This window comes from Morus notabilis, unplaced genomic scaffold (genome assembly GCF_000414095.1).
Source record: "Morus notabilis unplaced genomic scaffold, ASM41409v2 Scaffold508, whole genome shotgun sequence".
NCBI lineage: Eukaryota > Viridiplantae > Streptophyta > Magnoliopsida > Rosales > Moraceae > Morus > Morus notabilis.
The window spans coordinates 204,615-230,323 of NW_010361936.1; the positions used below are offsets into that span (position 1 = coordinate 204,615).

Below are 25,709 nucleotides of genomic sequence, written 5' to 3' on the forward strand. Positions count from 1 at the left end.
ATTTTTCTCTCAAATATTTTCTTCCACTCTCGCAAGTTTGAGCCACTATCAAACAATAGAAGAAGAAGAAGGAAATCAAAGGGTCTAGGAGGAGTCTAGACAAAAAAAAAATCTCTTCAAGGGTAAAGAAACTCTAAATCCTCTCTTCTTTTTCATGTTTTGGTAAAGTTTGAAATATAGAAATGTCTTCTCAAATTTCCTTATATCTTCTAGTTCAAGCCATTAACAAAATCTTAGAGGAGTTCAAAGGTTTTTCAAGAAAGAGAGGGTTCTTCAAGGGTAAGTTTTTTTTAAACTCTTCTCTATTAATTTCTAGCCAACTTTAAGCTTGAATTTATGGATGTAAATTGTGATTCTTAAGGAGATGAGTTGTAATAAGGGTATGTGAGTTTTATGTTAGTTTTGTGAGTTTTAAGCTTAGTTTGATGTGGTATGCTTATGCTTTATTTAAGCTTGCTTACTTCCGGTTAGACGAAAAATTTCCGGTTACTTTGAACGTTAAAATGAGGACCCTAGAGCGAGATTTTTCAGTGTTTCGAAGTTTGAACTTATAGCCCTCGATATTTTGAACGTTTTCTGTGACTATGACAAAACCCAACTTTAACTCTAAAAGCAAGTTTGAAACCATTTTGTAAAAACGGACAGGCTATTCAACACAGTTTCGAAAGAAGATTGCTGCAACAATCCTACATCATTTTTTTTAAAAATATTGCTACAGCAATCCTATAGTGTTTTTAAAAGATTGCAACAGCAATCCTATAGCGTTTTTAAAAAGATTGCTACAGCAATCCTACAGCAAAAGAAAAAAAATATCAGCCACTGTTTTCAGCCAAACGAGGCCTTTAGAGGCTGAATTTTAACTTTCACCAAAAATGATAATTTTAGATCTCGACAAGACAAAAAATTGTCGCGAAGAAAAAAATTTGAAATCCGACTCTCAGATGCAGTAAAACATAGATTTCAAAAACTGCACAGTTTTTAACAAAACGAAACTAAAACAGTGTTAGTTTTACCAAAAGTCATCAAAGAACCCGAGAGAGGATTTCAATAAAACACAATGGCATTAAACCTCATTTTAACGAAAGTATTCGTAAAGAAAGTTTTCAAGAAAAAAAATGCTTTCTTTAAAGAACATAGTGGTTTATTGAGCGAATCATCCCGACAGGCACCTACGAGCCCAATACGATAGGTCCGTAGAATTTTAAAGATTTGATGTGGGTCCAACGCCCACATTAGTTTAAGAGACTCCGTTGGAGTATACATTTCAGCAGCTTAAGAGTTAGAATGCCACGTATAAGTTCTAGACTGAATTGGGCCTTAATATCATACCAAGAGAAATTAAGGAAAACAAGATTTTGAGGGTTTAATAAATTAATCCTTATTATCCTTTAGTAAAGGAAAGGAATATATGCCTTATGGAAAGGGTTAGATTTTCTTTCATAAGTTGTTAAAATAGAATAGCAAATGACATCTCACACTCTTAATGGGTGTTCATTTTTAAAAGAAAGCAAGAGACTAGGCTGATAGGCGAAAAGGGGATTTCAGCTTTGAAAATCAAGTAAGTAGGAATCTCGCCTACAGTATAAATAGATTTTAAAGTGAACAGTACACATGAATTATATATGTTTGAGTACATTCAATGTTATGTATGTTATACTACATACACTTAAGCAGTACACACAAATTATATGTGTTCGAGTACATTTCATATTATAATATGCTATGTTATGTCATTTTAAACGTAGATTTCTTCTGAGAGGAAGGTGACCCAGGCTCCCAAGGGAGAATAAAAAAAAAAAAAAAATAGCATTCAGTTCAGTTATAATCTTGGTGTCATGGGGGACCTTGTAAACCCTCACGTCCCGATGATTACTCGCAAGTGGTACGAGCACTCGGGCCCATCAGTAAGAAAGAAAGATAAGAGAAGATAAGTTAAGATAATAAGACTTTGATAAGACATCAAAATTTAACATAATTGGCTCATGTATATTTATTCATGTGAACTTACAATTATTTTGCAAGAGGTAGTTCCTACTTGCTGAGCGAAAGCTCATTATAGAATGTTTATACTGTAGGTAAGCAACCGACACATAATGCCTGATGGACTGACGGTGAGTAGACGAACGATGTGGAGATCGAGAAATGGATACCGCTCACAGTATTTCGGCAATCAGTTTTATGTTATAAATAGTTTTGCTAATTATGACTCTGAAACTATATGTTAAGTGATTTTAAGGATTATGACTATTAGTAAGTAAGATTTAAGGAGTAGATATATATATAATTATATTTATATGCTTTGATGAACAAATATGTTAAGATTGTATATTTTGTTAAGAAAGTAATTCGTATCTTATACTTACTACAAGGATTTTTTTTTTTTTTTTTTTTTAAATGTTCTGTAAATTTTTAAGAAATTTCAGTAAGTACAAGTTAAAAAGTCAGTAGCGGCCTTATAAAAAGATCGTCACAATCTGCTGATCTCCTGGACATGATCCTTTAACTTTTCATTCCCCTTTTTTGCATCCTCCAATTGCTTTTCCATCAATATCTGATGTGCAACCATCATTTTGAACATTTTTTCTGTTTGTTCTTGTTTGCTTAATCAGAGCTTGAATAGTTTGCATCCAATCCTCTGGCATCCTCGCAGCTGATGCTCCTGGTTGCAATGCTGATTCAGCTTTTTGCCCTTCAGTCAAATTCTTTCCATGGCCTCTTCCCGCCATTAGACTTCATAATCAGGCTTTTTCAATGAAGAATTCCCACAAACGGCGCCAAGTTGTTGGAGTCGAATTCTATCTCAACAACGAAAACTACAAAATTCTCCCGATTCTCAAGAAATATTTCTCTCTTATTTCTTAAGATTTGATCTCTCTTTCTCTAAAACTCACTCTCTCAAAATTCTAGTAAGAATGTCACAAATGGCGAAAAAGATCTCCCTCTCATTGGAATGCCGGTATTTATAGATTTCTATTTCTCTATTTTGACAATTCCTATCCTGAAGCTCTTTGCCCCGTCAACTTTTATTGAGCTCGGAAGATCTTGTTCTGCTATTGATTCTTCTGGATGGCTCTGAAGTATTCCTTATCTTTTATTGAAACGTTGTCGTTTATTCTTGAATCAAACGTCGCCGTTTCAGTTTGATTTGATTCTCATCCCAACAAGACTTATATTAAATTCTGGTAATTTTTTACATCTATATTTTTTTGATATTATATTTTAGGATTAATTTCAAAAATTTCCTCTGAACTATGACCCTTATAACACTTTGCTTTCTTAATTTTAAAAAGTAACATCAGTTCCCCCTGAACTTTGTTCCGTTAACAAGTTCTGTCCTTCTGTTACAATGAGTGACGAAAATCGACATGTGTCAGGTACATGACCCATCTGAGTAGGGTATTATCATAAAATAACTTGCAACAACTCCAGACTTTTAAAAAAGGGATTAAAAAAACTCAAATGCGTAAAAAAAATGATAAAATCCATTTTGTCGATTTTGTTGGTTGTGTTAGGGTTAGAAGTTTTCTCCTAAAAAGAAAAATCAGATAAACAAAATCTATCTTTATTGTTGAATCACTTCCAATAACTGCAACATAAGGAAATATTAGTGATTTTAATCATATTGACAGTAAATTTGCGTATTCTTTCCTTTAAATATTAGTGATTTTAATCATATTGACAGTAAATTTACTTATTTTTTCCTTTATTTGTTGCGTTTTTTCTGAATAGTTGGTAATTTTATTTGTTGCGTTTCCATTATGTTGACAATAAGTTTCCTTTATTGACAGTAATCTTGTTGAGTTTTCTTGTAAATTTTCCTTTGAGTTAAGTGTGGGCATATTTTGTTCAGTTGAAGAAAGATTCTCGTGATATGTACTGTATTGGGACCACAACATTTGACCTTTCTATATGTGTGGGGCAGAGAGAAGCACGTGTTCAAAAGTTTTGATGTTTTTTATGGTATGGTCGTCTAGAAAAAGATAAAAAATTAAAAAATTCAATTAAAAGCTGAAGATTTTTGTTTTATCCTCTTTCTCTCTCTGTATGTTGATGTGAGCGGTAGAGAGAAGCATTTGTTCAAGCTTTATCCTTCTAGTTAACTTACTCTAAATTGCATTTTTATTTACGTATATTTTTTGTGAGAAAAAATACTGTAACGAATCACGAATCATGATTCGAATCAGGAAATAAATTCTTCTACCAAACATCACCTTAATGATTTTGGGTTTGATAATTTTGAATTTGCACAGTCCGAATTTGCACCCAGCCACTGCCACCACTGTTTGTACTACAAGAACTTACCATGAATGAACGGGGTGAGGAAAAAAAAAGACTGGTTTTTTAGAACAAAGATGGTAAATTCTTTCAATCAAAATGAGATCTAATCTGATTAAAAAGATATAAGCATAATTACACTTTTAATTCTCATTAAATAAGTGACACGTGGCAATTCCGTCATTAATTGTAACAGAAGGATAAAACTTATTAACGAAACAAAATTAAGGAAAACCGATGTTACTTTTTAAAATTTAAAAAGTAAAGTGTTATAAGAATCATAGTTCGGGAGAGATTTTTAAAATTAATCCTATATTTTATCATATTTCACCAATTACAAGAACATGAAAGGTGCACCAATAAAAACCTCTATGTTAGTAATTGAAAGAGTATTGAACTGCACCGGAATCAATATATATATTTTTTGAATAACTTGGCTTGATTTGGAAGTAGGAGGTTAATTTATTCGCTGTGAACTACTCGTCGTCTGTGGTAGATGTGCAATCTTTATTATTATATTCTGTACATAACCACCTAAACGACAGAAATTAGGGAGTTCTGCTGCAATACAAATTACGACAGACACACACGCTAAAATTACTAAAATTACAGATTACACCTCTTTTAAGTACCTTAATTACTAAAAGTACTGTTTTTAAAAAACTTTACCCCTTAATTAATTGTAGTCTAAAGAATAAAAATATATGAGCTAATATTAAAGAGTAAAAATAAAAATGGACTCTATTTTGATGGGTATCATTAAAAATTGTGCTTTTTCTATACAAAAGGTTTGATTTCTACTTGGACTGATTGCTTATAGGATGATAGCCAGAAATGTAAAAATAAAAATAAAAATAAAAATAAATAATAATAAGATTTAATAAATAAATAAATAAATAAGTAGTCATTTAGTTACACTAAACCTTTTTTTGATTTGGCCAAAAATAAAAACTAGGGGACGGAAGCAAAATTAGATTTTGGGAAGGTAAGTGTTGTGGTATTTTGCCTTTTACAATCACCTTTCTAAGGCTTTATAGCCTAATCTCAGAGAGGGAGGTGAAGATTAGAGATGTAGTAATTAGTGGTGAAGATTCAAGTATCAAATGGAATTTTGGTTTTCATAGGAATCTTAATGATAGAGAATCTGTTCAATTTGAAAACCTTTTTGCCTGTCTTGGGGACTTTTTCTCCTAGCCATTCTCGTCAAGATAAATGGGCGTGGCGGTATGATTCCAATGAATTTTCCTGTAACTCCTATTTTCTATCTTTAGCTAAAGACCAGAATATTTCCCCCTTTCAACCCAATAAATTCATTTGAAAACCGTGTGCTACCGTTAGAATTAAGGTTTTTGCTTGGTTATTCTTTCACAGAAGATTGAACACATGCAAATTAGTGCAGAAGAAACACCCTTTGGTTGCTTCCAGGCTAGCGTGTAATGTGCAGGTTAAATTCAAAATCTACGGATCACTTGTTTTTACATTGTGACTTAGTTCGGAGACTCTGGTTGAAGCTGTTGGAGGCAGCAGCTTTAAGTTGAGTTTTCCCAGCTCATAGTGGTGCAGTTCTGGTTGAAGACTGTTTCGGATTCAGAAAGAACAAGAAGGCCCAGACGATTTGGAGAGCAATGTTTTTGCTATCCTCTGGGTCAAATGGTGGGAGAGGAACCAAAGGATTTTTGAAGACAAAGAATTGTTAGAGAGAAAGCCAAATATCTAGCGTCTATCTGGGATTCAACAAATGCATCATTTAAGCATTATTCATTATCTTTAATCTTGTTAAGTTGGGAGGATGTACTGAGATAATTTGTACATTTTCCCTGTGTTTTTTGCTTTGTTTTCTGTTGAAGATGGTTCTCTCAACCATCTTGAAACTTCATTTGTAATGTAATTTTTTCTCTTTATAAATGAAGTTTTGTTCTTATAAAAAAACAAAAACAAAAACAAAAAACAAAAAAAGTTTTAAAAATTTTCAGCATATTTTTATAGGGCCAGGGAGGTAAAAACACTGAAAAGACTAATCCTAATGATCCTTGAGATAAACCCCTATACCCTCTCCAACCAACCAATAAAAAATTCAAGAAGTTCAAGATCCTACAAGGCCAAATGATGCAACAGAAAGTTCAAAGAGAGAATTTGACTCGTTCTTGGGCTATTTGGGGTGACTGATAACTGACTAAACAACAAACATCAAGGAAATCTTATTAATCTGAAAAATGTCATCTGATATACAGAGGAAGCTATTTATAGAAGAGCATTGCTATTGGGTCCGGGGGCCTTGCAACCATAACAAGGATGGCTCCACCTTTGTGTTATGCGGGCCCCTAAGTATTTCTGTTTATAGAGTTCTAACGTACTATAGAACTACCTAGCGAACTCACCCCACCAACGTAGAGGAATCACAGGATTATATAACCATTACAAATAAAGACCCCAAAGTATGACAAACATTTACCTTTGTCCTATGTCACCAAAAATGAGCTCCACGGAGAAGATACTTGATCCGACGTTAAGCGATGCTACAACCCTGTGCAATTAACATCATTTTTTTTAATATCTAGAACCCCTCTAACTCACTTTGTGAGTCTGAGTTTGAAGTTGGAGCCTTCTGCCAAACCCTACAATTTTTGGAAGATGGGAATAATGACTTGTCTTGTAGGTGCCAATCAGGTGGTTCAAACCCCAGGCCTTGTGTTGTTTAGGATGCAATGGTATGGCGCTGAATCTGCAGCGGGAATTCAGAAGCAATGAGATCAAGCCACAAGCAAAAACCAAAATGGGAAGATGGTGGCCAAAAGAGACCTCCTGATTCTCCATTGCATGGTGAAGCTGCAGGCCACAAAGCCACTTCAGACTTGGGAAGGGTATGAGTCAGATTGCGGTGTCTGACCACAGCGTAGAACTCTTACAACTGCCAAGGAATCATCATGCATGAGTTGGTAAATAGCATCTCAGTTAAAGTATTCAAAAAAAAGTAAAAGCATAGTTGGATGTTGCAATCTCTATAAGACTAACAACAACAACAAGCCTTAATCCTAACTTAATTAGGGTCGGCTATATGGATTTCACTTTTTCACATGGCTCTATTCGAAATTATACTTTCCTGAAGGCCTAGATCTAGAATGTCTTTCCTAACGACTTCAGTCCACGTAATTCTTACCCCTCCCTCTCCTAGTATTAAGTATTAGAATGTCTAGCGGTCTACGTTGGACATGCCCGAACCACCTCAAGCGGCCTTCGCGCACCTTATCTTCTATTGATGCTACACCTACTTTACTACGAATAACTTCATTCCTTATGCGATCCATTCTCGTATGGTCACTTATCCATCTTAACATACGCATTTCTACCACACTCATCTTAGATATATGTTGTCTCTTAATGGCCCAACATTCACTACCATATAACATAACTGGGCGGATTACAGTCCTATAGAACTTTCCTTTCAACTTAATAGGCATATTGCCGTCACATAAAACTCCCGTAACATTCTTCCACTTAACCCACCCTGCCTTAATCCTATGTTGAATATCCTCTTCTATATCTCCTTCGTACTGCACTATAGACCCAAGATACCTAAACTTCCTAGAAGCCCCAATCTCCACACCATCTAAAGAAATTTCATCACTCTGATTACTTGAGTTACTAAACCTACAGTGCATGTATTCAGTTTTAGTCCTACTTAACATAAATCCCTTCGTCTCGACAGTCTATCTCCACAGTTCTAACTTACGGTTAACTCCTTCCCTATGTTTATCAACTAAAACTATATCATCCGCAAAAAGCATACACCAAGGAACTCTATCTTGGATTTCTCTTGTCAGCTCATCCATCACGATGGGACAACAGCAACACAAATAGGTCAATATATTTTCTTTAATTAAGGTACAACAGAAATTAACCCCAGAGCGCATATTAGCAATTACCATGGAGAAAAACAGACCAAGTATGCAAGAATGCATATAAAACAATACCAAATACATATCCTTTTATTCAGGCAAAAAATATGAAATCAGCAGTAGGGTATAAAAAAAGACTATCCGTTAGATTTTTATAAAATTCTGTATCATTAAAATGACATCCTTTTTCATAATTTGATATAATTTTAATATATGATCCTAAGGTTTAGAACTATGTCCTGGTGGTAGGGTATTAATACCCTGCCATTGAATTCTCCGAGATTATATATACATACATACATATATATATATAGTTATATACATGCATTATAGAACGACTAGGTTATGATGAAATCTCTTTGCACATTTAATTTTATCAAAATAATCATTGTATAATATTGCAAAGTTCTAGCACATAAATGTAGATCATGCGTGGTACAAAAACTTACAGCATTGTCAATTCTTTGATCTCACCTCATTGAGAGTTATAGGAAGGATGCTTGAAGTGCACAAACATGAATTTCTATTTATTTGTACGTGATTAGGCACCAATCTTTTCTGGATCATGTCCTTGAGAACCTTGATAGTGACATAATTTAGAAGGAATAAGCCTAATATCCTCTGGAAGCGGCGTATAGGATACTAAATTGCTGAGAAAAAAGAAAGAAAAGAGCATTAGCACAAAGAAAGACTCAAACCCTTTTTGGAAATCAAGGGACAAAAGAGCGGTTACATAGTGCAAAACATCCCAATTCAGTCCAGAAGATAAGAGTACATTATACATAGCTCCTACTGTTTAATAGAAAAACTTACTGGACTATGGCATGAAGTCACGTTGTAGTTTCATTTTCAACAAAGAATGGGTGATCACAGCATGAATTCTGCAAGCCTATAAAATCCACAATTATTGTACGGATGCTCCAAGTCTATAAGCATGAATGCTTTTCAAAATGTTTCGTGTTATATGATCAGGCACCAATCCTTCACAGATCATGTCCTTGAGAAGTTTCAGAGCAATGTCTATTCTTTCAGCCTTTACGTGACCACTAAGCAATGTGTTGTAAGAAATGGTATTAGGATGAGCACCCTCTAGTGTCATTCGATGAAACATGTCGTTTGCTTTATCCATTTCACCTCGAAAACAATATCCCTTAATCAAGGTGTTGTAACTTATTGTATCACGCTCTTTTCCATGTTCAATCATTACTTCAAATAATTTTTGAGCTTTCTCCATCATTCCTTCATCAGACAAGGCATTCAAAACTATATTGAGAGTAAAAATATCAGGAAAGATGTTCTGGGTCACCATATTATCAAACAATCTATGAGCCTCTTCTAGTTTACCTGAATGACATAATCCACAAAGTAAAGAGCTGTATGCGAGGACATCAGGAACTAAACCTTTCTCCATCATTACTTCCACGAGATAAAGTGCCTCCCCGGTGTACCCTTCCTTGCACCGAGCGTCCAACGTAGAATTCAAAGTAACAATATCAGGAGAGATTCCGTAATGTGCCATGTTTTCTAAAAATTGTGTTGCTTCGCTCCATTGACCAGATTTGCACAAAGCAGAAATAAGAGAATTGAATGTGACAATAGTAGGCTCTATGCCCTTTCTAGTCATCAACCCAAACAACGAAAGTGCTTCCTTCGTTTTGTCTCCCTTACATAGCGAATCAACTAGAGCGTTATAGGTACGTAAATTGGGGGAAACCCCACGACCAAGCATGTCGGTTAGAAATCCCTTGGCTTCTTCCCAACAACCTAATTTGCTCAATCCGTGAATCACAGAAGTATAACAAATGACATTTGGCAGAACACCGCGGTTGACCATATCTTGAAACAAGCCCAACGCCTCGTCTATTAGTCCTTGTTTACAAAGGCTATCAATAATCGGAGTGAAACAATGTACAACAGGTTGAATCCTTCTATTGTTATGCATTTGTTTAAGCATTTCAAGTGCCTTCCCACATTCTCCGGTCTTACAAAATCCATTGATCATAGTCGCATAACTGGCTTTATCACACAAATAATCACTCTCTACTATTTCCTTAAACAACTCCCTCGCCGCAACCATTGAGCCCTGTTTACAAAGCCCGTGGAGCAGTGTACTTAGTGTATGAGAATCCGGCTTGAGGCCGCGTTTAAAGATAGTTGCTTTAACAGAGAAAGCTACTTTCACCTTCTCCAAACGGCAGAAGCAATTGATCAGAATATTCATTGTTCCGATTTCAGGTCGAAAATCATCACAACCCATAATCTCTCTGTACATAAAGACAACAGTGGAATACTGGTTCATGTTAGAGAGCGCACCAAGCAAGTGATTGAAAGCCCAAATAGAGGGCATTGGTCGAATTTGAATCATGGAATTGAAAAAACCCAAAGCTTCATTAACAGTTAGGTTTCCGGATTTACACCGTGCTTGGACCAGTTTCTCCAAATGGGCAACAGAGATTTCGCCAATGCTAGAAGCGTAAGAGCGAAATTGGGTACTGAAAATACCGAAGAGAGAAGAGATAGAAGCATTACCAGGGGGAAATCTTGCGGTCAGCATTTGGGTGTTTAGCTCCGATCTCAGAAGTCAAAGTTGGGCCTTTTTGGAGCACTCCTATGAGCGTGAAGATCTGGGCAGTTGGCGCACTCAAGGGAGAGCTCAAATGGGTTTGATTCGCTCTCTCTCCGGAGAATGAGCTGCCGAACTTTGCTGGTTATCCTGCGTTGTGTATGTTAAGGGTTTGTAACTTTTTGGATTAATTTAGAAAATTCTCCCGAACTATTGTAACACTTTGTCATTCTATTACGCTCTCAAATAAGTGTTAATGACGTGGAGGTTTATTTAAAAATTTAAATTTATATAAAAAAGTAATTAAATAATTAATAGTTTAAAATTAAATTTTAAATTTTAAATATTCAGGTATTTTTAAATAAATCCATCTATTTATAAGAAATTAAGCTTTGAAAAAAGTGGTGAAAATTCCAACAAAATAAGTTTAAAATCTCGTCTTTAGTATCATATTAAGAATCTCCACAGGTTTAGCATTCATGAACATAAACAAGAAAATAAATGTTAACATCAACCACAGTCTAGCAATATTTCAGTTTCCAATCTATAATTTAATACATGTCTTAAGGAAAATAGGAAGGAAAAAGAAAGGAATGTGCAAATCTTCACTTCTCATAGTCGGATTCACCTCACGGTAGTAGCTACCTATTCAGCACTACTTATTGCGTCGCCTAGTGGGGGTTAAATACATTTGAAATAAGAAAAGTGAGCGGAATGCCCAGTAGGATATAATTTTTTTTAAAAAAATTAAATTAATAATTAAAAGTACTCACGGTCTCAAGGGACACTCAGAACCGATCATCCTTTAAATCCCTTTTCTGCAAACTCGCCGAGTTGCTTCTTTAACTCTTTTATCTCCGTGGGTGCCATTCCATACGGAGCGATAGAGACCGGAGCCGTCCCCGGAAGTAAATCGATGTAAAACTTGATTTCTCTACCACCCGGGCAACTCATCAGGGAATACATCCGCGTACTCATCGACCACGGGGATCTCAACATTCTCCCCGGTGATACCGGATTCACCTTCTAAAGCGAAAAGAAATGAGAAACAAGCTAAGTTTCGCCGTCCTCTGACACTATGCCTCAATAGTCGTTCCTCTGTAATCGAGTTAACACCTCCCTGATAGGTTACTATCGTGCCGGAACCGATAGTCAAAGTAACTCTCATGACGTGGCAATCAACAACCGCCCCGTATCTTGACAACCAATCCATTCTAAGCACTACGTCAAACAAGTTCATGGGAAGGATCATCACGTCTACCCTCAATTTCTCACCTCTTATCGTGATCACACACGATCTACATATGCTAGTCACCTCCACACACCCCAGTGAAGAGTTCATAAACATTGGAGTCTTTAGGTCCTCGGGTTTCAAACTCAAAATTTTCACAAAAGAAGTAGAAATAAGCGAGTGCGTAGCACTAGTGTCAAATAAGACTCATGCGAATGAGTGTGAGATAAGTATCATACCCTCAACAACTGAATTTTCAGCCTGTGCTCTAGAACTTCCTCCTGCCATGGTATGGATCTATCCTTGTGCTTTCCTTTTTCCTTTCTCGTTGTTGTGGGGCCTCTGGTTTCTTGGCCTATACTGTTGTTATGGTGGAATAGACTGTACCGATCCTGAGGCTTGTGGTCGAAAATAGTGTAGTTCGGCAGACGAAAGGTCGGTGCAGGAGGGATTGACATTTGGGTGAGCAACTGGGCTGCTATAAGGGTTTGAACTATGGGAGTCTATCTTGACTACGAGTGACACCCCCTTTGAGTCTGTTGGGTTTGCTGGGTCTACTGATTCATCTGTTGATTCATATGAGGATAGTTTCTCTTTATATGCCTTAGCTCCCCACAATGGTGGCACTTAAAATTGTAGGGTCCACTTTTTCCATTTCCCGAATAGCTACTACTACCACTGGGTGCTCCCCCACTACCTTGCCCCTGATATATGTTTTTCCTGTTATTTCTTTGGGGGTTCTGCCTGAGGCTTCCTTACTCTGGAGGTAGGCAAAGTGCTCATGTTCAACGCAGATGGCTGCTACAACCAAGTCACTATAAACTCGAAGCCTTAAGGCCACCAATGACCTCCGGATTGCGCTCTTAAGGCCTCTTTCAAACTTGAGGCACTTGATGTGCTCAGATTCAATCAAGAAAGGAGCAAAGCGAGACAACTCGTTGAACTTGGCTTCATATTCCCTCACTGACATATCCCCTTGCTGTAAGCCCATAAATTTCATGGCCTTTTCACCCCGGTAGCTCTGGGGAAAGAATTGCTCATTAAAGAGCTCTTCAAATTGTTCCCAAGCCATATTCTCAACATCATACATCTGCCTAATTCTCTTCCACCAAGTACCAGTCGAACCTTCAAACTTAAATGCTACGAAATCCACCCAGTATTCCTCTGGTACCCCCATAGTATTCAAATGTTTGGACACCGATTCGAACCCGCACTCAACTTCCTGAGGTCTACCCACACTAGTAAAGACGAGAATTGAGCTACGCCTAAATTCACGAAACTAGCCTTGTTTCCTGTCCTCCATAGGACGTTCATTCTGGGCTCTGGTAGCCATTCCCTGGAAGGCTGCATACATCACATCCATGAACTGTTCGTTCAGAATTGCCGACGAGTTAGCGTTCCTACGACGCGGTGACACTCTCTTAACTGAAAAAGAAAACTAGACCATTTTAGTGGTTTCTTGATGTCATTCATGTATGCATAATCCAAAACCCCAAGGTTCTAAAACCTAGGGCTTTGATACTAAGTCTTGTCACGCCCCCAAACAAGAGTTAGTGACATGGAGACTTGTTTAGAAATTTAAACATGCTTAAGAAAGTAATTAAACAATTAACAGCTCAAAATTAGATTTTAAATCTAAAATATTCAGGTATTTCCAAACAAACCCCACTATTTATAAGAAATTAAGTTTCAAGGAAAGTGGTGGAAATTCCAACAAAATAAGTTCAAAACCTCACCCTTGGTGTCATATCAGGAATCCCCACAGGTTGAGCATTAATGAACATAAACAAGAAAGTAAATGTTGACATCAACCACATTCCAGCAATATTTGAGTTTACAATCCATAATTTAATACATGTCTTAAGGAAAATAGGAAGGAAAAAGAAAAGAATGTGCAAATCTTCACTTCTCAGAGTCAGATTCACCTCACCGGTAGTAGCTACCTATTCAGTACTACTTCTTGCGTTGCCTGGTGGGGCTTAAGTTTCAAGGAAAGTGGTGGAAATTAAGTTTCAAGGAAAGTGGTGGAAATTAAGTTTCAAGGAAAGTGATGGTGTCACGCCCCCCAAACTGGGGTTAGTGACGTGTACGCTCGTTTAGAAACTTAAACCTGTTTGAGAGAGTGATTAGTAAATATTTCAATTTCTTTCAAATCCAAAACATCCAGGTATTTTCAAACGAGCCCTTTTTTATCAGGAGAAATTCAATTTCAAGAACGGTGGTGGAATTTCCAACCAAACCAGTTTAAAACCACGCCCCTGGTATCAAGTCAGGAATTCCCACAAGTGTTTAGCATACATGAATATAAACAAGAGTAAATGTGACATCAACCACAGTCTAGCAATATTTAAGTTTACAATCCATAATCTTTTATACATGCCTTCAAATTAAAGATAAGAGGGATACAACTCTTCGCTTTCTGAGGTCAAGTCCACGTCACCGGTAGTAGCTACCTATTCCGCACTACTCCTCGCGTCGCCTGGAGGGGTTTAATACATTTGAAAACAGGAAAAGGTGAGCGAAAGGCCCAGTAGGATATAATTTTATAAAGCATTTAAAATAAAGGTACTCACGGTCCGAAGATATACACCCGAAACCGGTCATCCCTTTTTAGAAAAGGAAATACTCAAAGTAGAAAATATATGTATAATGGAAGTGTGCAGCTCATCATACTACTAAACAAGAAGCGGTAAAAATGTCTGTCTATGAAAAGTGCATAGCCATAATTCCACTAAACAAGAAGTGGATCCGTACGGGTTTCAGGACCTGCCCCCAAGGATGCGATTCCCACATCCCGATCTCTGTGGCCACCATGCATTGTATCATTCCTTAAGATATTTCATTTTAAGAAATGATACGCTTTGAAATCTCATTTCCAAAATCATTGGAAAAACTTAATAGCATTCTCATGCTATTTCTTTAAAATCACTTTCTTCAAACATGTTTTGTTCTAAAACATTTTCATTGGCTAAAACCATTTAAAATGAGGCTAACAAGGATATGAACAAGAATATCCTACCTTTTGGATATCAAACCTGGTTTAGCTTTCTGTTCTCCTAGCCTTCGCTTTCCTTTAAGGCTCCAATTCCAATCGTGCCACTAACTTTCTCATCAAAATCAACAATTTAGAGTTTGACCTTTCTCATCAATCATTCTCATTTAATTAGATGCAATTGTATCATATTAGTGTGCCATAGTTCAAAATCAATGTTCATAAACAATTCTTAATTCAAATCATATTTCTTTGACAATGGAGATTTATTCCGGAGAATCAAATGGAAAACAAGGATTCATGTGGCTAATCCACTCATTTTGAGTTCTCAAATGAGGTTAGGTCAATCCCACATCGAGTTTCGTGGTCAAAACATGGTTTCTAGGCTGTTTAAGGTCAGTTTCAGTGGGAACCGGTCGATCGGTGACAGAGGAGTGTAACTCCACCAGTCAGCCGGTGGAGAGGTGACCGGTGAACCGGATCGGTCAACGTATGGAAAGGTGACCGGTCGACCGGTGGGGAAAAGTTCCAGGGCCAACAATGGCCGATTCGCGAGGAACAAAGCCAAAACCTATAATTTTGGGTCCGATTTGGACATATTCTCAAGAGAAATGTATAGATCCAGTTTCAAATCAACAAATGGGGTCCAAAGAATCAAAAACCCCTAATTTTTATTAAGGTTTCACCAAATCCCATTCGGATTCCATTTGAAAACAAAAATTTAAACCAAAAATCACCAAACTCGACTAAAACGAGTTCCACAAAGCTAAATCCGAAAATCTAAAGTGAGTTTCAAAGAGTTTTACCTCAATCCAAGCTTTGATGTTGAAAATCTCTTGGAAACCTCCATTTTTGGTTTAAATCCGGCCCTTGAGAAAGGAAACTTTGAGAGAGAGAATGAGAGATGAACGGGAGAGGGAGAGAGCTCGAGATAGAGAGAGAGAGAGTGTGAGAGAGAGCTCAGGAGATTGAGAGAGGGAAAGATAGAGAGAGAGTGTCGAGACAGAGAGAGAGAGAGAGTGTGCCGAGACAAAGAGAGAGAGAGGGAGAGTAACATGAGGAAAGGAAAGGAAAAAAAGAAATAAGGAAAAAGGAAAAGAAGAAATAGAAGGAAAAGAAAATTAGGAAAAATAAATAAAATAAATAGGGGTGAAATTGCAAATGCTAAAATAAATTTAAAAGCTTATGATTAATTAAGAAAATCAATTTAGGCACACTAATAACCACAATTATCATAATTAAACAAGTTTTATTCCAGAGGGCGTTACAAATGGAAATTAAGTTTCAAGGAAAGTGGTGGAAATTCCAACAAAACAAGTTCAAAACCTCACCCCTGGTATCACATCAGGAATCCCCACAGGTTCAGCATTCATGAACATAAACAAGAAAGTAAATGTTGACATCAACCACATTCTAGCAATATTTGAGTTTACAATCCATAATTTAATACATGCCTTAAGGAATATAGGAAGGAAAAAGAAAGGAATGCAAATCTTCACTTCTCGGAGTCGGATTCACCTCACCGGTAGTAGCTACCTGTTCAGTACTACTTCTTGCATCGCCTTGTAGGGGTTAAATACATTTGAAACAAGAAAAGTGAGCGGAAGGCCCAGTAGGATATAATTTTGTAAAAAAAAAATTAAATTAATAATTAAAAGTACTCATGGTCTGAAGAGACACTCGGAACTGATCATCGTTTAAAGAGAGAAAATACTCACATAATAGTAGCAAAATATCTAAATAATAAAAATATGCAAAGCCATAATATCACCAGTGAGCAAGAAGTGGCCCGTACGTTCGGGACCTGCCCCAAGGATACGATTCTCATATCCCAATCTCTGTGGCTATCATGCGTTTTATTATTCCTTAAAATATCTCATTTTAAGAAAGAAAACTCTTTAAAATCTCATTTCTAAATTATTGGAAACTCAGTAGCATTATTCATGTTATTTCCTTTAAAATCCTTTTTTTTAACATGTTTTATTTTTGAAAATACTTTCATAGGCTAAACTCACTTAAATCATGGCTATCGAGAATATGGACAAAAATATCCTACCACTCGAATGTCAAACCTATGGCTAGCCTTTCGTTATCCTAGCCTCCGCTTCCCTCAAAGCTTTTAATCTGATCCCTCAACTAGCATTGTCACAAAATAAAGTTTTAGGACACAATCCTCATTCCTAAAACAAATCAAGTTCAATTATGTCTAATTGTTTCCTATTAGTGTGCCTTGACTCAAATTTGAGTTTCACAAACGACTTCATAATTCAGTTTGGGGGTTCTTTAAAATTGAAATCCAATTCATTAGTTTGGTTTCCCATTGAATTTTGACTTAAAAATAAGTTTTTAAAGAAATTTCGGCAGCATGCCGGCGAAAATAGAGAAAATGTCAAACCTGCAATTCAAGTTCAATTTCAAAATTAATTATCTAGAAATCATCAAACCCAGTTTCCAATCAATTCAACAAATCCAATAACTAAAAACCCATATATTCAATTCAGTTCTAACAACAATTGTTCAATTCCAAACCCTAACTCAAAATTATTCAAATCTAACCAAAATTACAAATTCTCAAATCAATAACTCAAATTCAAGTATGAGTTTTCAAGAAATCTTTACCTCAAAGTGATTGAAGCTCGTTTCCCTCTATTTCTCTCTTTTTTTTTATGTTTCAGCCAAGCAGCCGTGAGAGAGAGAGAGAGAGAGAGAGAGAAATGGCATAGAGAGAGAGAGGTTGTCGGCGTGAAGGAAGAATAAGAGAGAAGGAGAGCTGCCGTGGAGAACCAGAGGAGAGCGAGAGAGAGAATAAGATAAAGAAAAAAAGAAAGAAAGAAAGAAAGAAAGAAAGAAAGAGATGGAGTTTTGGGCAGCCACGGGAAATAAGGGAAGGGAAAAAGAAAAAAGAAAAGAAAGAAAAGAAAAGGAAAAGAAAGAAAAAAGAAAAAAGAAAAGAAATAGGGAAAAGTAAAAGAAAATACATTAAAATTAAGTGTAATTTCAAAAACTTTTGGGGTGAAATCATAAATATTGAAAATAAATTAAAGTTCATTGATTAATTGGGAAAATCAAATTAGGCACACAAATAGCTCACAATTTAGCATGATTAAACATGTTTAATTCTAAAGGGCGTTAAACGCATGAATTTTAAAAAGTAACATCCGTTCCCCTCAAATTTTGTTCCGTTAACAAGTTTTATCCTTCTGTTACAATGAGTGATAGAAATCTCCACATGTTAGGTACATGACCTATCTGAGGAGGGTATTATCATAAACTAACCTGTAACAACCCTAGGTTATTAGAAAAGTGATTAAAAAACTCAATTGCGTTAAAAACCCCCATTTTAACACGACTATTCGAATTCTCCAACCGGAGACCAATCTCCCACAGATCAAAACCAAGATCAGAACCTCTCATTTCCAAATCTTCAGTTTCAGCAGATTTTTATGCCTCAAATATTGAATCAAAAGAGTACAAGCTAAAAACCCCACGATTAAGATTAAGCTAGCCCATTAAAGATGCATTAGAGCACTTAAATTTGCCTTCTTGAACTCTCCTCCGTTGCCGGCGCTGCGGCGAAGCTCCTCCATCTCCAAATCCATGTCCAACAACATGTCGCTGGAGGCCTTCTGCTTGTGCAAAAACTACCCGATCAACTTCGACGGTGGATCCTCCATAGTCTGCGCAAAGTGAAAACTTTTCCTAGAGCCACCGCCGTCGTGGACATTCGCATTCTCCTTCCAGACACCACAGGCTCGAGCTGGTGGTGGCAGTCAGGGAGGTTGAGCTTCGCACAGGGGCCGTAGAGCTTGGTTGCAGCGTCGTCGTACGCGAGGGCGGCCTCCATGGAGGTGTTGAAGGTGCCGAGTCACAGGCGGGCCCCGCGGTTGGGCTTCCTTGTTAGGAATGCCCTGAGTGGCAAAGTCATTTTAATGTTATTTATTTATTTTAAAACTAATTACTAATATATTAGAGGTTATTCATTACATTGCAATATGTCCTCATCTTATTTTACATGTTAAAGTAAATGTAAGCAAGTATGGCTCACTAACTACTCAACGTTAAACTGTTAGAATGTTGCATGCAATGGTCTTTTGTATGCAAGAAGACAACGTTCTAAGGTAAATAGTCTAAATTTATAGTTCGTACTCTATAGGGTTAGAGTGAGTATCTAACTCATGTTAAGTCTATTATGTTGTCTAAAGTCAATTGGAGAGACGGTTTGTCTTGACTGTCTGGAGCAAGCAGACTCCTGAGTAGAAACATAGATATGTTGCTAGCTGTGGTGACATATTGGACTTGGACCAAAGTATATTTAATTTATGTAGTCTGCTTGAGTAGATTATTTACTTTTGACGTTCATTATGCAATAACCTTAATCCTGAGTATATGAATGGCTTCATGTGTATAACTTGTGTACTTAGATGTTCCAAAGGCTAAGGGATCTCTAAGTAGTAAGCTAATAGACTGATTCGTTGGGTACACGACTTATATTCGATGAAGGGTTTACTTATAGATATGAAATCATAGCTCTTATAAAGAGTAAAGGTTATCCTCTTAACGACATTATACTGAATTAATAAAATGAACAAGGCCTTTGATCATTTGCTTGGCAAATGATTTATTATTCACATACGGTGAATAATTATTTTCTCATCGGATGTATAATGGATCTTTAAGATAGCGTGATCAAAAAGTTGAACGGACTTTGACCTAGGTTGATCATGGATATCATATGAGGGAGTTGCATATATGACAAGGTCATTGGACAATAGCTAATAACTCACTTATGTAATACGGTACATAATTAGGAGAGCAGTTATAAGTTTATAGTGGCATGACTCTGAAACTAATAATTATGTAATTGTATTATTTGGTATAGAATAATGATTACATAAATTATTGGAGCCCATATTATATGCGTCCAATCGGTCCCTTGACTAGCTCCGCATAATTCCTTAATGGATGGTAATTGATCGGGGTATTCTTTATGGCTTTAATTCTTGGTCTTAGTAAAGAGAAAAATCCAGGTCACCTCACAAGGGTGCAGGCATTTTTCTAAGCTAAGGTGGAACAGGAAATTTGTTTGATTTAATTAATGAGATAAATATTTAATTTGGATAAATATTTATTTGGAAGATAAAATTTGAAATTTAAATTGATTATGTTTATCTTTTAAGATAAATATAAAATCAAATTAAATTTTAGAAGATATGAAACAATATCTTATCATACATGCCTAGATTGTTGCATGATCCATATGGATAAGGTTGAAAAGATTTTCTCCTAGTTTGATTTTATTTTGGATAATTACTACATAATTGTTTAATTCAAATAAAATTGACATGATTTTATTTTGAATTTAAACTGGATTTATGGAACAATATCCATGTAGATAAAATCATAAGATAAATGGAGATTAAAATTTGAAATAAAAATTTTAGATATTCTATCCTATAGTGGGTGATTTTTTCTAGCAAAAATAAGGGAGAAAAATCGCCAATCCCTAGCAATGATAGAAGAAAAATCTTTTTCAAAATCCTATTCGAATTTGAAAAACTACCCAATGTACTCACTATAAATAGGATCCTTGTGATTCCTATTTTTTTTTAGACTACGGACTCTTAAGTGAGCAAATTTGTTAATATAACTCTCACTGATATTAACGAATTCCTAGAGATCTGGGTGGTTGGAAGGAGACAAGCCGGGTGAATACCAGTAGAGAATCTGAGTGCCCACACACTCCATTGTCTGGGAATTAGAGAATAGTAAAGAAGGCTAGTTGGTTGAAGCTTTCTCGATCACATCCTCCTGTGTTTCTGAATCTTGCTTCTCAAGGTATTAAGATTGTTGAATGATTTATTGTATATGACAACATGAGTTAGTATGATCTTTTAAAAAAATTTTAAAATTCCACTACGCACTTTTTCTATTATTGCAACATCCCTAATCTCAGCCACCCACTTCCCCCATGTCCTCTGCCTCACCCCTATGAATGTGCACTCCGCATTCTCCGGCCCTCATTTCCTTTTCATCTGCCGCTTCGTCAACCACTCCATCACTGGCCGCGCCGCCTTCACCACGGCTTTCACCGTCTCATCTTTCTCACGATCTTCCATTTTTTTCGACATAATGATAACAATGAAAGCCAAAAAAATGAAAAAAAGAGGAAATAATTATATATAATTTCAAAAATGGAGAATTATTTGATTAGGCGGGTATAAGCGTAATTGCAGTTTCAATTCTCGCTAAATAAGTGACACGTGGTGATTTCCATCACTCATTGCAATAGAAGGATAAAACTTGTTAACGGAGCAAAGTTCGGGGAGAACGGATGTCACTTTTTAAAATTCGGGGGGTAAAGTGTTAAAAGGGTCATAGTTCAGGAGTAATTTTTGAAATTAATCATAATTTTTTCTAATAGTCTGGACCAGACAAGACCGTTAACGATGTATATTTAAAAAAGAAAAATAAAAAAATCTTGTTATTTATATTTAGACTTTTTGGATCACTGTAATATTATTAGTTATGAACTTTTGTTTTGTATTGCATGTATTTTTTTTTTTTTTTTTGGATTTTGTATTGCATGTTATTCTTATTTGTTACTTTTTTAGTTTTGGATGATTATAATATTAATAGTTATGCACTTTCTTTTGATTTGAATTGCATTGTTGTTACTTGTTGTGGGGAAAAATGTGCCGGACACCTGGACAAGCGATAGTGCGACACGTGGCCTTAACTACTCCCCGCCAAGCAACAACCCTCGACGTCTACAACTCTAAAGAGCCCAAGCACGAAGCCCCACCCAGGGCGACGATTCCTTCTGGCATCGACAGATCGTGCCGTCAAGCGTAAGGCACAAAGATCCCTCGACCGCAGAATCGACCACCAAGAAGGATGATTGGGCTAAGCGGCGTCGCTGGCAACGAGGGGAACGCTCTCTGGAGGACGTGGCAAGTTGCGTACAAAAGATGAGGGACGTCAGCAGGCATTAATTGCAAGCTCTTAAACCGCCCCACAGGGAACATGATAGGGTTACAGGGGCACACAGAGCTGTAATAGAAGACTAATTGGCTGAGTGAACAGTGCTGATTAGTGGGCTACGTCTGGGCCTAAAAAGGGAGAGCACTTGAGTGCTTCTGCCCAGGAGGAAACCCACCTAGTGAAGAAAGCCTAGTATAAAAGGAGGAAGACCCCCTACGAGGAGGGGGTTGAAAAAAAAAGAGAGTGAGAGATATCAATTGATGTAAATTGTAAATTCCCTCAAAAAAGAAATATACAACCACAGTGGATGTAGCTCTAATTTTACAGAGTGAACCACTATAAAATTTCGTGTCTTCTTTATTTATGCACATCCCAAAATAATAAAATTTCACACACATTCAACACACAGACCGGTAATCCAAAGGGAAACTAAGAGGTAACCCGACCGGTTTTTGTTGACGAGAAATCACCGTCAACATTACTTTTGGGTGATTGTAACATTATTAGTTAATAATTATGAATTTTTGTTTTGGATTACATATTATTGTTATTTGAAACTTTTAAAATGTTAATTTTAAAGGATGGTATGTATTATGTAACATATGATTTTATTAATTAACAAAAATAAAAAAAATAAAAAACACTAACGGTCTAAATCACAGTTTAGCCAGACTGTGCCATATGCTAACGGTCTGGTCTGGTCTCATCTTATAAACGGTCTGGTCCGATCTCAATTGTTTGAAATCTTTAATAATCGTTCGATCTGAAAATCTAATGGTTTGAGACCGAATGAGGTTGTGAACAGTCCCAAATGAAATGCTTATTTTTTTTTTACATTTTTAATGACATGTAGGTCATGCGATTGGTTGGTAAAAAAAATGTAACTTGAATATTTGAAACACTTCATTTTACTCCTTTCTCTACGGGCAATCGTCATAACGCTAAATTTCGTCTACTTCCATAACAGATTTGTTGACTCGGCATTGCCATAAAGGGGGCACGCACTGGAAATTAGTCTATGATTCGAGGGGTATTCATGGAATCAGCCCTAAAAATTTAAAGATAATTACTGCAAGAATATTAGTATGATGATTAAGACATATTTCTTAACTATAATTAACAAAAAATAAATTCTAAACTTCCATTACATTGATATTAATACGCATCTAAGAACTTAAAAAAAAAAAAAAGAAACACGCATCTGACAAAAAATCATATTAAAATTGACTCTAATTTTAAATCAAATTTTCGTGAAATTTTGATTCTTTAACCCAATTACTATGAAATTCAAATCATAAATACTCATTTAAAAATGCCCACTATTTAACAAATGATAGCAACTCATCACCACTAGATTTGTTAAGCAGCCTAAATAATCTCAAAGAACTACATTTAGGTTGTTGTTTGTCGCCAACAACCCTAACCTAACACGAGCAAAACCCACCTTATGTGATAAGCAACCCCATGACCACGATGATAGTCCACCGTGCGACGACAACACTGACCCACTCCGTGACAACATGTCATGACTGAGAAATTTATTAGAATTATGGTATAAGATAAAATTTCTTGAAATCCTTTGTATTATTAATATGAATACTTCTATGATAAGTACTTGTTGATAATAGTACTAAATAGTGAGTTATAAGTTAAAAATCAGAAATTTCTAAACTGCGATATAGTCACGAATTTTCAAACTATATTCAAGAAAGACGCACAGAATGTTGTGTTAAATCCACAAGTGGGTAAACACATAAATATCAAGGTTAAGAAATGAAAAAGAATTGAAGGACAAGAATTCTAGGGTTATAGAAACGATCAAAATGAAAAATGGACGAAAAAAGGAGTTCGGAAGGCTGAACCGTTTCGAGTGATTTAAGTGGACCGAGTCAAAACTTGTTGACAAAGAGTCGACCAAAATGTCGCCTTAAAAAAGTTAGTCAAAATGGTCAAAGTTGACTAAGCTGACCAACTGTCCGAAAAACGCGGATAAAACGCGCACTAAACAGGAAATTAAGCTGAACCACAATAGGATAATTATTAAATCGATGAAGGGTTGAGATTAAAAGTGATAAAAGAATGGAAGGATGGGATTTTGGCACATGGAAAGTGAAATGGAGAGGTGGCCGGCCAAAGCTTAATAGATAAGGAAAAAAATTTGACTTTTCTTGCAAAATGGTCCTTGGAAAAGTCAAAATTTACATTTTTGGGTCCCTAGCTTTTGGATGGTCGGTTCATTAAGGGAAAAACATGAGGAACTAGTCATTTTTCATGCACAAGAACAGAGAGTGACCAGCCAAGAGAGAAAGAAAGAAAAAAAATTCACCAAAGTGAGAAAAAGTGTGATTTAAGCGGAAATCGACGGAATTACTGAGAAATAACATCACTGAAGCTTGTTCTTCATTCCTTAAGGTGAGATTTCAAGTTTTTCCTCTTATTTCCTCTTCCTTGGCTGCCGTGGAAGTATAGGGAGAGCATGGAAAAAATTTTACTTAGATTGGTGATTTACTTGTAATGGTTAGGAAACTTGAAATCTAGTGAATTAAGGATAAATTCTAGGTTATTGAACTTTTGTTCCTAGCAAATCTTGATATGGAGAAACCCTAGTCATCATGATGTTGATGGTGTAATTGAAAGAGAATAATGAGAATTGTGTTTGAGGGTAGAATCAACGGATAAAACGAGCTAAAGTTAGCTCGGGAAACCTAGAAAAATAGGTGAAACTCTGCCGAAATTTAGTTTGAGTATTTTAAACTAAAACCGGTTTTCATGAGGAATAAGGGATTAGGATGTGAAAAGTAAGTCAATTCGATAATTGGTGATGTATGGAAAGCTAACATGATGAGAATTCGCAGTTCTGGACCAAAACTAAAAATTAAGCCCATGACTGAGAAATGTGCACGATTTTAGTGCACATTGTGGAGATAGGAAATATTTTAGGATTGAATACCAAACATAGAGATTGTAGACCTTTCCGAATTAAATTTTTATGTAATTATTGATCTTAGGTTTTGAATCTAACGATCAAAAATTTATTCAATGGGATCGATTAACGATCGTAGTCAGAAAGCATCAAGTGAGACAAATGACACAACATTAGCGAAACTTTGGTAAGTATCAATAGTTTTCACTACAAGAAACCCCTTTTATGGTAACACTAAAGCATAGCGTTTCTTAAAAAATGTTACCATAGGAGTTTATAATAGCTGTTTAATTTTGCAATCTAAAATTTACATTATTACTTTATAATAATTCGATGATTTTAAAGCTTTGGGTTACTTAATTTCAAACAATCCATATTGGAAATATTTGTTTTTTGTCTGCTTTCAAAAGAAAATCTTTTTTCCCAAAATTTTTCCAAAAGTAATGAGCGCGGAATAAAATTTTCATTTCCCTCCAACCTTCAAGGGAAAAAAACATGGACACATCATGTAATTAAAAAACAAACATTCACGTTACGAGTGTTGAGAGAGAGAATGAGAGAAAGAACAGTGGAGAAAAAAAGGGGTTCGAGGCCGGCGGGCCGACGCGTTGCCGGTTCGCTTGCCGCCGTTCGTTGTCTGAGGGCCATCGCCGGCTGATCTTCACGAATCTGGGGTTCGTGCCGCCAGGGGAGGGGTTGTTGGCTGGGACCGGAGATCGTGAGAGTTGCTGCGATGGAGGACCTCGTCGTTGTCGATTTGTGTCCGGATCTCAAGGGGGAAGAGCTGCCATCATGCGAGGCAGATGTGGGATGCTCAGAACTCCCCCGGGAACGAAATGGGTTGGCGA

General features: G+C 36.3%; 2 protein-coding genes across 4 annotated transcripts; both read right to left on the reverse strand.

Moving 5' to 3' along the window:
• Positions 1 to 6,449: 6,449 nt before the first annotated feature.
• On the reverse strand, positions 6,450 to 10,411 carry LOC112092123 (putative pentatricopeptide repeat-containing protein At1g12700, mitochondrial). 3 transcript variants are annotated; one of them, XM_024167409.1, is made up of 5 exons: positions 9,516 to 10,411; positions 8,985 to 9,434; positions 8,646 to 8,821; positions 7,075 to 7,183; positions 6,450 to 6,997 (listed from the first exon to the last, which is right to left on the reverse strand). In XM_024167409.1, the coding sequence occupies exons 1-2, from the start codon at positions 10,390 to 10,392 to the stop codon at positions 9,076 to 9,078; spliced, it is 1,236 nt and encodes a 411-aa protein (XP_024023177.1). In that variant the 5' UTR covers positions 10,393 to 10,411; the 3' UTR covers positions 6,450 to 6,997; positions 7,075 to 7,183; positions 8,646 to 8,821; positions 8,985 to 9,075. The 3 variants fall into 3 exon arrangements, with proteins under 3 accessions (XP_024023177.1, XP_024023175.1, XP_024023176.1); XM_024167407.1 differs by having other exon boundaries at positions 8,621 to 8,821; positions 8,985 to 10,411; XM_024167408.1 differs by having other exon boundaries at positions 6,450 to 7,183; positions 8,985 to 10,411.
• Positions 10,412 to 12,569: 2,158 nt separating this feature from the next.
• Positions 12,570 to 13,142, reverse strand: LOC112092120. Its single transcript, XM_024167399.1, has one exon. The coding sequence runs from the start codon at positions 13,140 to 13,142 to the stop codon at positions 12,570 to 12,572; it is 573 nt and encodes a 190-aa protein (XP_024023167.1).
• Between the last annotated feature and the right edge of the window lie 12,567 nt (positions 13,143 to 25,709).